Source organism: Leptonychotes weddellii, chromosome 5 (genome assembly GCF_054177405.1).
Source record: "Leptonychotes weddellii isolate Sample4059 chromosome 5, ASM5417740v2, whole genome shotgun sequence".
NCBI classification, from domain to species: domain Eukaryota; kingdom Metazoa; phylum Chordata; class Mammalia; order Carnivora; family Phocidae; genus Leptonychotes; species Leptonychotes weddellii.
Window position 1 is genome coordinate 103349048 of NC_138373.1, and position 14752 is coordinate 103363799.

The following is a 14752-nucleotide window of genomic DNA, read 5'->3' on the forward strand; positions in this document are numbered from 1 at the left end:
AAACCCAGTATTTGGCTGTGTTTTCAACCATCTAGGAGAGTCTGGTCCTATAAAACATTTCTTCTCTGGAATAGTATTCTCCAAATTATGACAAAAGACCCTCAACCTTTAGCTCTATCCATCAAGTTCCCTCCCTGGTGGCTGTACATTTCTGATGAGGAGGGTCTGGTTGTGAAGCGAACAATTTCAACCTGAAACTGAGCAGAGAGAGCAGACTGCATGGAGGTGTCTGTCACCTAGCCACAGATACACTTCTGTAGATTTTGCTTATCCATTTATTAACCTTTTGAAGGTCCAAATTCATAAAAAATTTGTTAGAATTTTGAAATTATTTTATTACAAAATAACAACCATTGGGGGTATGATTTTTAAAGCCTTGTGGATTGCCGATGGGCATTGGGGTAAGGTTCATTCTTTGACCTTTTTAAAAATCATATATTCAGGGGTGCCTGGGTGGCTCGGTCGTTGGGCGTCTGCTTTTGGCTCAGGTCATGATCTCTGCTCAGCAGGAGGCCTGCTTCTCCCTCTCCCACTGCCCCTGCTTGTGTTCCCTCTTTTGCTGTGTCTGTCAAATAAACAAATAAAATCTTAAAAAAAAATCATATATTCATTTAACAAATATTTGTTGAGAACCTACTATGTGCCAGGCACTGTTTTAGGCCCTCAAAACATAAGGCATGACAGACAAAGGATCTACCTTCCTGAGGCTTATATCCCAGTGGGAGAAGACAGACAAAAGTAACCAGCCCTGGATTGAGTAGACTTTGGGTCAGGATACTGTAATTCTGTGTTAGTAAAGCTCAAGATGGTATTTTTCTTAGTTGCATTCCACTGTTGGAGCTGTGAAGCTAGAACTCTCCAACTCTTTAAATGATTTTATGTTAGTATGTGTTGAACTGATTTTTAAATTTTTTAATTAATTAATTTTTTAAAAGATTTTATTTATTTGAGAGAGAGAGGGTGGGAGGGAGAGAGAAAATGCAAGTTGGGGGAAGGGCAGAGGGAGAGGGAGAAGCAGACGCCTCCCTGACCTGGGGCTCCATCTGAAGACCCGGGGATCATGACCTGAGCTGAAGGCAGACGCTTAACTGACTGAGCCACCCAGGCGCCACTGGAACTGAATTTTTAAGAGCAGTTTAGGTTCATAGCAAAATTGAGCAGAAGATGCAGAGAGTTCCCATCTACCCTCTGCTCCCGCACATGTGCAGGTCCTCTGCTGTCACCATCCCATATACCAGAGTGGTAAGTTTGTTGCAACCAATGAATTTACATTGATACCTCATTATCGCCCAAAGTCCATAGTTTACGTTAGGGTTCACTCGTGGTATTATACATTCTGTGGGTTTTGATGAATCTATAATGATATATCCACTATTATAATATCATACAGAATAGTTTCACTGCCTTAAAAATCCTCTGTGCTCTGCCTACTCATCCCTTGCTAACACTCCAACCCCTGGCAACCACTTATCTTTTTTAGCATCTTCATAGTTGTGCCTTTTCCGCAATGTCATATAGTTGTAATCATGCAGTATATAGGCTTTTCAGACTGGCTTTATTCACATAGTATTATCTCCTTAAAGGTCTTTTATGTCTTTTAATGCCTTGATAGTTTGTTTCTTTCTAGTGCTGAATAATAGTCCATTGTCTAGGTATTCTATAGCTCATCCATTCACCGACTAAAGGACATCTTCGTTGCTTCCAAGTTTGGAATTGATTTTTTTTAAGGTTTATTTATTTATTTTAGAGAGAGAGAGAGAGAAAGAGAGCATGGGTTGGGGTGGGGGAGCAAAGGGAGAGGGAGAGAGTTCCAAGCAGACTCTGTGCTGAGTGCGGATCCATGACCCCGAGATCACAACCTGAGCGGAAACCAAGAGTCTGACGTTCAACCAACTGCGCCATCTAGGCACACCTGGAATTGATTTTTTATACCTAAATATAGGACTTTATAGCTTTCCCAATTACTTTTCATTTTGTTGGTTTCCTCCTATTACAATCTGTTGAGATCTTTTTGTATTTTAATTTTGTCATACTAGATGGTTAGAAGGCATGCCCATTAAATTTACAGATGATACAAAGTTGGTGGGAATGGCTATGTAGTTGTGTATACTGGGAGCCAGTTCAAGCATGAAGCATGTTGGGACTGGGAGGTAACATGGTGGCCAGTAGGACAAGTCTGGTCTGGTCTGGTTAGATGGAAGAGGAGGCTACTGTGGTGGGATATTACCAGGAATAATGCAGTGAAGAGCTTGCATCACAATTCCAGGAGACTCTGATTTTTATTTTTATTTTTTTAAAGAGTTTATTTATTTATTTGACAGAGAAAGAGCACAAGCAGGGGGAGCGGCAGACAGGGGGAGAGAAGCAGGCTCCCCACTGAGCAAGGAGCCCCATACCCTGGGATCATGATCTGAGCCGAAGGCAAACACTTAACCAACTGAGCCACCCAAGCATCTCGAGACTCTGATTTTTAGAGCAAGAATGTGACGGGATATAGGGAGCAAGAAGGAGATAGCCAGGCTTGGAGGAGACTGTTGAGAGCTGACTAGGGTATCAGGTCCTCCTTGCTCTGTAGATTGAATTTCAAGGGAAGGGCCTGAGAGAAAGAAACTAAGCAGGAAACCACCAGGGCTCATTCTGGGCACATGAGGCACCGAGCTTGGTTGTCGGCACAATTTAATTCAAGACCCACATGCTGATTTGTGTCTGTCTTTAGTAATGGCTGACTGAAAAATAAGGGTGTGGTTGGGCTTACGCATGGGCCTCAAGTAACAGGACCAATTTCAGGGATCTGAAGCAGGTAAAGGAGCAACAAGGCAGGCTCTGACAGAGCCTTTAGCCCAGTCATGGCTAAAAGTATTTAAAGATTTTATTTATTTATTTGCCAGAGAGAGAGCGTGCACACAAGCAGGGGGAGTGGCAGGCAGAGGAAGAAGCAGGCTCCCTGATGTGGGACTCGATCCTAGGACCCTGGGACCATGACCTGGACCGAAGGCAGACACTTAACCAACTGAGCCACCCAGGCATCCCATGGCTAAAAGTATTTAATGGAGTACTTGGCTGCTTTCTTCAGGAATCTTTTTCCTTTTCCCCTTAGCTGCAGGTGTACTCTCCCAGAAAACCCCAACAATCATACCCTACAGTACTGGAAGGACCACAATATCGTGACGACAGAAGTCCACTGGGCCAACCTGACTGTTAGTGTAAGTCTGGGAGCTGCACTATGGCACTGTGACTGCCAGGGAGAAGCTCGGTAGCCCTTCCGCAAGGTCTGGCATTTTCAAAAAGAAAGTTCTTTTTTATTTAAACTATTCTTACTGACCCTTTTTACCCCTTCAGAAGTCCTCTTGTATATAAAGGGAAAAGAAGATTGCTTTCCTCTTCTCTCCCAGACACCCCCTACCCGGTGACCCTGCGCTAGGGATATGCGGGCATGACACCAGGCAGGGCGGGGGGCACACCCAGATGTGGTGAGGCTTGGAGAACATTCAGACTGGGAAGTGCTCTGTCATATAGACACTACGCATTGCCAGGGCCCTCCCAGAACTGCATGCTTGCTTGGGACCATCCTGGCTTCATTTCCAAAAGTGCCTAGGGATGAGAAGTCATTGCCATGCTCGGAAGGGGCCTGTGTAAGCGGCAGCACCACGCTGCGTGGAGGTCGGGTGGACGCGGCTGGCAGCCTGCGCTCCCCGCGCACCCCCGGCCACTGCCGGGTGACAGTGAGCGGTGGGCCTCGAAGGCCAGAGCTGTCGATTCCCTTGTGCCTGCCTCTTGTCACCCAGAATGCTTGCTCCTCCAGGAATGCCAGGAGATGCATGGAGAGTTCACGGGATCTGCGTGTGGCCATCATGGGCCCTATACTCCTGACGTGCTCTTTTGGTCCTGCATTCTCTTCTTCACCACCTTCATCCTCTCGAGCACCTTAAAGACATTTAAGACAAGCCGCTACTTCCCAACCAGAGTAGGTAGCATGCTCACAAGTTACTTTTGCGTTAGAATTCTAATGTAACGGAGTTGATTCTCAGCCTCCACACTGCCTGCTGGGTGGAGTGGCAGGTGGCAAGCTCCACATGTCCCGGTAAGCCACACTATGGCATTCTTTTCTTCCAGTGTCTGGCAACCTTTCATCAATGTGTGGTGTGGGATGAGGCATTAATACTTAAAAATTTTGTTTAGAGTGCCAGGTGATGGGTGCCTTGCTGGCTCATTCAGTAGAGCATGCGACTCTTTTTTTTGTTTTTTAACTATGTTCCACACCCAGTGTGGAGCCCAACTGAGGGCTTGAACTCACAGCCCTGAGATCAAGACCTGAGCTAAGATCAAGAGTCAGATAGCTAACCAACTCTAGCCACATTAGGGGTAGAGATTACTTAAAAAAAAAAAAAAAGGTCAGGTGGTTTAAGGTGGTTCTCTAAAAGCTATTAACTCTCATGTCCAGAATGCTGTTAAGTTTCATTTCCAGAATGCTGGGACATGTAGCATACAATAGCTAGAGCTTGCTCCTAGATATAGTAAATTAGTATGATCACTTTGGATGCATAGGGGACCCCAAAGTCTCTTCCCAGGGATGGCTCTTGTGGCAGCTTGTGAAATCACCAGTCACCTCGACAGCAGCAGCCAAAATGCTCCTGAGTTGGTTTGCATGACTGTTTGAAGCCTCAACGATCTTTCCTGATGCAGATGGCACTGTCTGATCGTGACCAGTTTCAGCAGGGCAGAATTAGAGGCTGGGTATAGAGTGGCTAAAAGGGGCCACTTTTACTTTGAAAGGGAGTTCAAATGAGGAGAAATGGTGGTTTTTCTGTAACTGAGGGTTCAATCAGGTGCATTTGCAGAGCAGGATGTCTGAACGGGTGGGGAGCTCAGTTGCTTAGATATTTACGGTATACACATGCATGACTAAAACACATTCTTAGATTTCAGTGAGACTACATGGTAGTTAAGGGAAACATATATCAAATAAGTTCTGGGTCATTGTTTCTGGTCTGGACAAATAGTTAACAAGTGGCGGTTCTCTACTAGCTATTTGCCCAGGCCTGGGTTAAGTGCTAGGAGGGATATGAAAGAAGTTTTTTTTTAAATTTTTATTTTATTTTATTTTTTTAAAGATTTTATTTATTTGTTTGACAGAGAGAGACACAGTGAGAGAGGGAACACAAGCAGAGGGAGAGGGAGAAGCAGGCTTCCCGCTGAGCAGAGAGCCCAACGCAGGGCTTGATCCCAGGAGCCTGGGATCATGACCTGAGCTGAAGGCAGACACTTAACAACTGAGCCACCCAGGCGCCCCTAAAAGAAGTTTGTTTTTTTTTTTAAAGATTTTATTTATTCATTTGAGAGAAAAAGCGAGCACAGGAGTGGGGGAAGGGGCAGAGGGAGAAGCAGACTTCCCGCTGAGCAGGCAGCCTGACGTGGGGCTCTATCCCAGGACCCTGGGATCATGACCTGAGCCAAAGGCAGACACTTAACCGACTGAGCCATCCAGGCGCCCCAAAGGAAGTTTAGAATATGGTTTCTGCCATCATCTAGGAAGGGGAAACATATGAAACATACAGGTCCATATGCGTAGAGCAGTAGAGAGTTGGGTGTCAGGGCCATAGGAGTTCAGAGGGGAGAGGGCCACTGGACCCCAGGCTGGTCAGATGAGCCCAAAATGGCTCATGATGGTGGGGGCAGGTACAGGTGCAGAGAATTTGTGTAACATTCAGAAGAAAACTAATAAAACCAGGTTCAGGGAGCCGGAAACCTCAGGTTTCAAAGGAAAGCAAAGTCAGGTTAAGATATATTTTGGCTTAGATATATTTTGCTCGATCTCTGTTGGAAGTTCAGATTAAGGTAGGCACTGGGCATTTTAGAGGCATTGTATTTTATTAAAGCTACACTAAGGGCGCCTGGGTGGCTCAGATGGTTAAGCATCTGCCTTCGGCTCAAGTCATGATCCCAGGGTCCTGGGATCGAGTCCCGCATCGGGCTCTCTGCTCCTTGGGAGCCTGCTTCTCCCTCTGCCTCTCTCTCTCTGTCTCTCATGAATAAATAAATAAAATCTTTTAAAAAAAAAAAGCTACACTAAACTATAAAGCCCTCTGGGGCACAAAACGGTGAGAAGTGCTATAGAGAAAATGAAGCAGGAAAGGAGTAGAGGAGGTGCTGGAGTGGAGGGTGGTGTCATCGGAGATGACCTCAAGGAGAAGGTGATATATGCGTGAACATAAAGGGGGTGAGGGAGCTACCTGAGACATTACCTGGAGAAAAAGCATTCCAGGTCTCTGAGCAAGCACAGAGACCCTGAGGTGGGAGTGAGTCTGGAACATGTAAGAAACAAGACAGTGGTCTGTGTGACTGGAGCAGAGTGAGCAAGCGGAGAAGCCCTAGAAGCTGGGCTCAGGGAGGTGATGACTGCAGTGTGTGGGCCTCAGAGGCCAAGGCCTTTTGGGTGTTCACCTCAGTGAAATGAGGCACCATTTCAGGGTTTTCATGGAGGAGTGACCTTATCCAACTTCTGTTTTCAATGATCAGTCTGGCAGCTTTCAAGAAGGGCAGAGCAAGGTTTTTATTTTTTTATTTTTTTAAAATTTATTTGAGAGAGAGAGCATGAGAAGCAGACTCCCCATTGAGTGGGGAGCCTGATGTGGGGCTCCATCCCGGGACTCCGGGATTGTGACCTGAGCCGAAGGCAGCCGCTTAACTGACTGAGCCACCCAGGCTCCCCAAGGGCAGAGTAAGGTTAAGGGTCTGCTGTACTTACCGGGACAAGAGCTGATGGTGAACTTGATCTGGATAGGAACAGTGGAGGTGGTGACAGGTGCTCAGATCCGGGATGGATTCTGAAGGTGGAGCCAACAGGACTCATGTGCAGGTAGATGAGGTGTTGGACATGAGGGAGAAGAGGAGTCAATGCTGCCGCCAAGGTTCTTGGCTGGCACAAATGGACCTTGACTGGTCCCAGAAAATCTTATTCCAAGTTCTCAGAACTATTGCCTACACCTGGGCATGAGTGCTCCGAACAGAACTCTTCACAGTCAGGGTGGTGACATGAGAGTTTGTTGGATAGATCCTTCTCCCCCATCATATCCACCCTTTTGGAGTATTAACTTGGACATATTAACATATTCCTGTTGTTGAAATATGCTTATGTTAATTCAATTATAAAATGAAAACATGCTTCTAAGGACTTTTAAAACTTTTATAATACTAAATTATTTTCTACTGAATTTAACCTAATAAAACACTTTTCCAATCCTTTCTCATGCCAGGTACGCTCCATGGTGAGTGACTTTGCTGTCTTCCTCACTATCTTCACAATGGTGATCATTGACTTTTTGATTGGAGTCCCATCACCAAAACTTCAAGTTCCCAGTGTGTTCAAGGTAAACAACTTTCAGGGCACATGGTGCCCTCACATGGTTTCCTAGAATCTGCTCCCAAGTTAATCTCAAAGGCCTTACCATACCCGAATCCTGTGGTCTGCAGTGCCCTCCATCTGAACTTTGCTCCTCATTCCTTACCTTTTAGAAGAGCAAACTCTTCAGGCTTGGCTGAATTCAAGCCCGAAAAGTCCGAGAACAGAACCCTAAAGTGGTTTAATGAATGAAAAGTTATGATTTAAAACAATGGAATGCACATGTTTACTTAAATACATACCACATTTGGTGGAAATGTGGGGTCCCTGGAACAAATATGGTTAACAGCTTTCATGGAGCATCAACTCTCTAAGGGCACTGGAAGGGATAAAGAAGCTGGATTAGGACTTGGCCCCTGTCCTCAAGGATCTTGCCGTGTGAAGAGGTGAGTGGGCCAGGGGGCCTCACCCACAGTGTAGCATTCCTGCCAGAGTAACCAGGACAGCTCTTCAGCCCTATTTCATTGTTTCTTTGTGTAACTCTCTATAATCTGTAATATATTGCCCAAAATATATTTATCCCAAAGATACAAATGTAGTGATCTGAAGGGGCACATACACCCCAATGTTTATAGCAGCAATGTCCACAATAGCCAAACTATGGAAAGAGCCTAGATGTCCATCAAGAGATGAATGGATAAAGAAGATGTGGTATATGTATACAATGGAATATTATGCAGCCATCAAAAAAATGAAATCTTGCCATTTGCAATGACGTGGTAGAACTAGAGGGTATTATGCTAAGTGAAATAAGTCAATCAGAGAAAGAGAAGTATCATATGATCTCACTGATATGAGGAATTTGAGAAACAAGACAGAGGATCATAGGGGAAAGCAGGGAAAAATGAAATAAGACAAAACCGGAGAGGGAGACAAACCATAAGAGACTCTTAATCTCAGGAAACAAACTGAGGGTTGTTGGAGTGGAGGGGAGAGGAAGGGATGGGGTGGCTGGGTGATGGACATTAGGGAGGGTAGGTACTATGGTGAGCACTTTGAATTGTGTAAGACTGATGAATCACAGACCTGTACCCCTGAAACAAATAATACATTATATGTTAATAAAAAAAATTAAAAAAAAATTTTTGCCCAAAATGTATACAAAAAAGTCAAACAAATGATCATATGGGGGACTCTAGATCTATTTCATTTGAGGGGCACTGAGTAACACAGAGGATGGGAAGCTGAGCTCGGTTCCACAGGCCCCACAAGAGCAGAGGGGAGGGAAAGCCTGGGTGTCCTCAGTGCCCTGAGAAGAATCCTACAATGAGAAGGCAGGAGAGTCTGGGAGGAGAAGGAAGATGGGAATAAAGGCAGTCCTTGGCTTATAAACATCCCTGTACCGTGCGTCTTTGTCTTCCCTTTCTTTTTCTCTCCCTCCCTGAAATAGGCCTGGTTAAAAATATCTTTTTCCATATTGCCTGAAAAATTTTAATTTTATTTTGTTAAATGCACTGCAATGCCATCAGTTAGAAATTTGTGGATTAAAAAACACCCTCTTTAAAAATATAATTCCTCCGAGAATATGTCATTCTCGCCTTTGAATGAGTGCAGTCAGCTTTCTCTCTAATACCTAGCTGAGGTCACCCCTCCAGGAGGAATGGGTTTGGTGTAAAAATAAGTAATTTGATAACATTAAGTAGTCCTTGGAAAGGTTCCCTGATGGGTAGGCTTAAGATAGTCAGAAGGTACTGAATTTCTGGGACATCTGGGAAGAAGGCCTCTGGGAGGTGGGAGAGAGATAAGAAGGGAAAATGGGAGAATGTCAAGGAAAATGTTGCTCATTGGCAGGCCTCGCTTTCAGGAAGCAGAGAAGAAATTTTCTTCCTTCTTTCCTTCCCTATTATGTCACATGGCCCCTGGTGATTAAGACCCAATCCAAAGGCCAGTACTATTACTGGTGTGTTAATGTCAGTCAGAGGTTTGGTTTTTTTTTTTAAGATTTTAAAAAATTTATTCATTTGAGAGAGAGAGTGTGAGGGAGTGAGAGCACGAGCAGGGGGTGGTGGTCAGAGGGGAGAGGGAGAAACAGACTCCCTGCTAAGCAGGGAGCTTGATCCCAGGACCCCGGGACCGTGACCTGAGCTGAAGGCAGATGCTTGATCAACTGAGCCACCCAGGCGCCCCATGTAGGTCAGAGTTTAGTAAATTCTTGTGTTGACCTGAGAATTTAACTATCACTTAAAACATTGTTACTAAGGAGACATGGATTCTATAAACTTTCAGAACTTAACCCATTCATAATTTGGGATTTGTTGGCATTATTGATCAGTCTTTGAATCCTAGAGTTGTGACCAATATGGACCCAACTACTTTGGATATAACAGTCTTTGCTTTGTTCATTGAGTTTGGGTTAATTCTGGGCCATTTTGTATCCCTGGCCTTTTATCTTCCATTACTACTTGCCAAACAAGGGGAGTGTTTCTTCCCCAGAGTACCCTGGAAGGGGTTTGAGGATCTAGGAGAGTTTAGGTATGTCATTAACACTCAAACAAGATTTATGAACAGTAGTGGTCTTACAGGGGTATTGGAGAGGGTCCTAGACCTAACAAGCCCCCAAGTTCAGTAGTCTTGGGCTCTTCTCTCAAGTCTCTAGTACCTGGGCTCCTGTTTCACATGCCTTCATCCCTGGACCAATACAATCTAAGCCCATGAGATTCCAAGCAACTGGCTCTACTCTGCCTTTTTTTGTGCTGTAGACATACATTATATGGCTTCTGGAGGGGAGCAGTCCAAAATCTGGAGGAGGATAGTCAAAATTATTTATATTTGCCTCAATTATAATTGTATTAAAATTCTTTTTTGACAACGGATTTTGTTATTTTACTTGGACTAACGTTCAGATAAATTTCTTTTTCTGTATGTGGGTTTGGAGAGTAGGGGAAGAAGTAAAGGATTAATGAATATTTCACAGGAAGTTGATAATCAAGAATTGACTCAAAGGGAATTTGGAACAAGGTCATAGATTTCTTAAGCAGTTGCTCTATTTCATGACTTTTTTTTTTTTTAAGATTTTATTTACTTGAGAGAGAGAAAGCCAGTGAGAAAGAGAACACGAGCAGGGGGAGCGTCAGGCAGAGGGAGAGGGAGAAGCAGACTCCCTGCTGAGTAGGGAGCCCAAAGTGGGGCTCGATCCGAGGACCCCGGGACCATGACCTGAACTGAAGGCAGATGCTTAACCGACTGAGCCACCCAGGCACCTCACGTGACTTTTTCTTTTTTAAAGGATTCTCATTTAAGAATAAAAATAATGTGGATATTGTGATTCAGTTTGATCTATTTTGCCCTAATGACTATAGTTAAAATACAAAAATAAAACTTTGTTTTTTTCCCCTGTAGCCAACAAGGGATGATCGAGGGTGGATTATTAGTCCCATTGGCCCCAATCCCTGGTGGACTGTGATAGCTGCAATTATCCCGGCTCTTCTCTGCACTATCTTAATATTCATGGACCAGCAGATCACAGCTGTCATCATTAACAGGAAGGAGCACAAGCTCAAGGTAACAAAAGTTCTGACCTAGAAGGACAAATGGCAGCCTGTTACTGTTTTGTTTTGTTTTGTTTTTAGGGTAAGCCCTTTTAGACCAGGAACGATAGAACCTGGATAAAAACAATCATGGAAGGAGCTCATAAAGGGTTTTCAGGGGTTTCCAATCCCTCCATTAATGACAAAGATTGGTTTGGAGATGAAACCAGAGTAGAGCATGATGGAATGATGTGAAGGGAGCTTGGACTCCGTTACTGTCCTTGCAAACCTGTGGGGAAGGTGGGTGGGCAAAATTCCTTGTGGTCCCTACACAGGCTTATCTTTCTGAGGTTCAGTTCAGGGCTTGGGCCACTGTTTCCGAGCGTCAGATATTCTCCCATTGGTGTCCATTACTGGGGTTTCCAGACTGAACCTTGAGCGCAGGGATTCTAAGGAGATAGGGTTGATTCCAGCACATTTATTAGTGAGAGGCTTCATGCCTTCATCTCTGTTCTTTCCTTATATAGAGTAGGCAAATCCATTTTGTCAAGGATCTGGGAGTGTTTGTAAGAAGCCATTTATCTCCAACTCCTGTATTGTCTACCATCTAGACACTAGGATGATCAAGATGTGGCTTGGCCTCTGGTTACTCTGCCAAGAAAAGGTGAATCTTTGAATGTATGAGACTCTGGGTGAGATCTGGGGGCACTTGAATAAAAAATGGATATGGCATGTATAGGATAGGCTAAGGTTTTTTGTTTTTTTGTTTTCCTTCTCTGTTCCCTCCACACCAGGAGGGGCTGGAAGACTCATCTGGGATCCCTGGACCCCTTCTTCCTTACCCATATACCCCTTCCTGCTTTGGGCCTGAGACTCTTAGCTCACTGTTCTGTGCCCCACTACAGCCAGCCCACGGGTGGTGACGGAGACTCTGTTTCCCCACAGAAAGGTTGTGGTTACCACCTGGACCTGCTGATGGTGGCCATCATGCTGGGTGTCTGCTCCATCATGGGCCTGCCCTGGTTTGTGGCTGCAACTGTCCTGTCCATCACACACGTGAACAGCCTCAAACTAGAATCTGAGTGCTCTGCTCCTGGAGAACAACCCAAGTTCTTGGGCATCCGAGAACAGAGAGTGACAGGCCTTATGATCTTTGTGCTGATGGGCTGCTCAGTCTTCATGACGGCCATATTAAAGGTAACCATTCATTCACACGTTAGATAAATATTTATACCTGATTTGTGTCAGGAATTCCGTTAGGTACTGGGAATACAGTGATACACCAAAGAGATACACATACAAATACCTGCCCTGAAAGAGCTTACTCAAGCACAGTAAGACAGACAAGATGTAGTTAAGGAAGTTAGTTAAGAAAACAAACATGAGGGGCGCCTGGCTGGCTCAGTCAGTGGAGCATATGACTCTTGATCTCGGGGTTGTGGTTTCGAACCCCATGTTGGGTGTAGGGATTACTCAAAAATAAAATCTTAAAAAAAAAAAAGAGGGGCGCCTGGGTGGCTTAGTTGGTTAAGCTTCTGACTCTTGATTTCAGCTTGGGATCTTGGATTCAGGCCCCGTGTTGGGCTCCACTCTGGGCATGGAGCCTACTTAAAAAAAAAAAAAAAATGAAAAAAGAAGAGAGGGGAAGGAAGGGTAAAAAAAAAAAAGAAAGGAAACAAACATGATAATTATAGAATATGAAAATGATAAAAGGAAATATATAGTGTTCTATGGTGCCTTAGAGAATTAAGGAGTGCTGTTTTAGTTAGTGTGGTCAGAGAAGGCTTCTACAGAGATGGTATTTAAGATGAGATGGAGCAGCCATGCCACGGATGGAGGGAGCCAGCATGGGGAAAGGGAGAATAGCAATCTAGTCAGGCCCTGAGATGGGAAAGAGTGATATGTGTTCTAAGAAGTATGAGGGCCATGTGGCTCAAGGGTATTGAGTCAAGGCAAGAGCATAGTGAGATGAGAGTGAAGAGCATGTAGGGGCAGATCATGCAGGGCCTTGTTGACTCTGGTAAAGTTAACCTTTGAAGGGTTAACTTTCAGGCAAGGGACATGATCCATTTAATATTTTTATTTTTACTTATTTTTTTAAAGATTATTTGAGAGAGAGAGAGAGAACAAGCAGTGGGGAGAGGCAGAGGGATTATTTGAGAGAGAGAGAGAAAGAGAGAGGCAGACTCCCTGCTAAGCAGGAAGCCTGACGCGGGGCTTGATCCCAGGACCTAGAGACCATGACCTGAGCCAAAGGCAGACGCTCAACCGACCTAGCCACCCAGGTGCCCCTCCATTTAGTATTTTTTAAAAGATCACTCTGGCCAATGTCTAGAGAATAAGTTTTTAGGGTTGGGAAAAATAGAAGCAGAGTTGCTAGTGAGGCTATTATAAGTGGGAGATGCTGGTGACTTGAGTAGGGAAGGGATGGAGAAAAGGCATGACTTCTGTATATCTTGGAGGCAGACCCAAAGTCTTGCTGATTGAGTGGATGTGGAATGGAGAGTGGAAAATGGAAAAATCAAAATGCCTGCTAGGTTTCTGATTTGACCATCTGGGTGGAGAGTACTGACATTTAAGATGGAAAAGACTGCTTGAAGGAGGAAGTGATTTTGTGAGAGGTGGTGGGGCTATGGTCAGATTTTGGGTGAGATATCCAGGAGGCAACTGTGTGAAGAAGCTAGAGGAAGGTTCTGGATTAAAAATATAAATGTGGGAGTCAACAGCACTTAGTGGTACAGCCATGGGAGTAGATAAGATCACTCAGGGAGAAGGGTAGATATAAAAGAGAAGTAGGCTCAGAGGCAAGAGCAGAGTCTAAGGAGCTCCAATATTTAGAAGTCGGGTAGAGGAGGAGATAGCAACAGAGACCCAGAAGGAGCTGCCAGAGAGGTAGGAGGGAAACCAGGAGGGTGTGGTATCAGGGAAGCCAAGTGAGGGGAATGTTTCCAGAAAGAGGGATTGGTTAGAATCTGTCTAGAAAGATAAGGACTAAACCAAGCCATTGGATTTGGCAACATGGGGGCCTAACGTGACTCGACAAGAACAGATTCAGTGGAATGATAGGGCTGAAGTTGAATTACAGGGAAGTGAAGAGCAAATAGGAGGTGAGAAGTAAAGAGATCGTGGGCAGACAGCTCTTTCAAGAGATTTTTCTGAAATGGAACAGAAAATGGGCAGTGACTGGTGTGAGACATGGGGTTAAAAGAGGATTTTGGGAAAGATGGAAGATACCTTGAATGTGAGAAAAAAATATTTAGTTTTGTAGGTGTAAGTTTTGCATCTGGGAAAAATGGGGTGAAAAGGAAAGCTCTATGGCTGTATCGCCAAGCCCCATTACTTGGCTCCCTTGCCTCCTTTCTCCTTCTTTTGGTGAATCTTCAACCACCCCAGCTTGCACTGTGAGTGCTATTTAAGGGTGACAGTTGAGTAAAGGGTAAAGGATTTGGAACCATCTTCCTGGCTATTTAAGGGTGCTATTTAAGGGTGCTATTTAAGGGTGACAGTTGAGTAAATGGTAAAGGATTTGGAACCATCTTCCTGGCCCCTTACTTTCCACCCAATCCACCTCTCCTCATGCCCCCTTCCCCCCTTCTACTCTCTGTCCCCAGCCTGGTCCCCACTCCTACCTCTGGTCTAGCTGCCATTTGGAGGAACCCAAAGGTTGCTGCTTGTCCAGGAAGGTAACCACAAAGGCATGGCCAGTGGGCATCACTGGGCCTTCCTAGAACTGGCTCAGAAGTCTTCTTTCAGGAAGTCATTCAGTAGTTCTACAAGCAAGGTTAGCACCAAACTGAGATGTCTACTCACTCTACAGCTGAAACAGCATAAAATCCAATGGGGATTTTCTAGTTCTGAGAGGAATTATGTTTGGGAATGTTCTTTA

At 44.7% G+C, this 14752-nt stretch overlaps 1 protein-coding gene across 3 annotated transcripts in view; it reads left to right on the top strand.

Moving 5' to 3' along the window:
• The window catches only part of SLC4A8 (solute carrier family 4 member 8), a 79977-nt gene that overhangs the window by 38659 nt on the left and 26566 nt on the right, over positions 1-14752 (top strand). For all 3 annotated transcript variants that reach the window (XR_014145700.1, XM_081821690.1, XM_081821691.1), the window contains exons 15-19: positions 3098-3203; positions 3803-3964; positions 7254-7367; positions 10739-10900; positions 11812-12063. Coding sequence is in view for 2 of the 3 variants with exons in the window: in XM_081821690.1 (XP_081677816.1) it covers positions 3098-3203; positions 3803-3964; positions 7254-7367; positions 10739-10900; positions 11812-12063 (796 nt within the window). In the remaining variant the exon portion in view is untranslated. The remainder of the gene's footprint in view (positions 1-3097; positions 3204-3802; positions 3965-7253; positions 7368-10738; positions 10901-11811; positions 12064-14752) is intronic.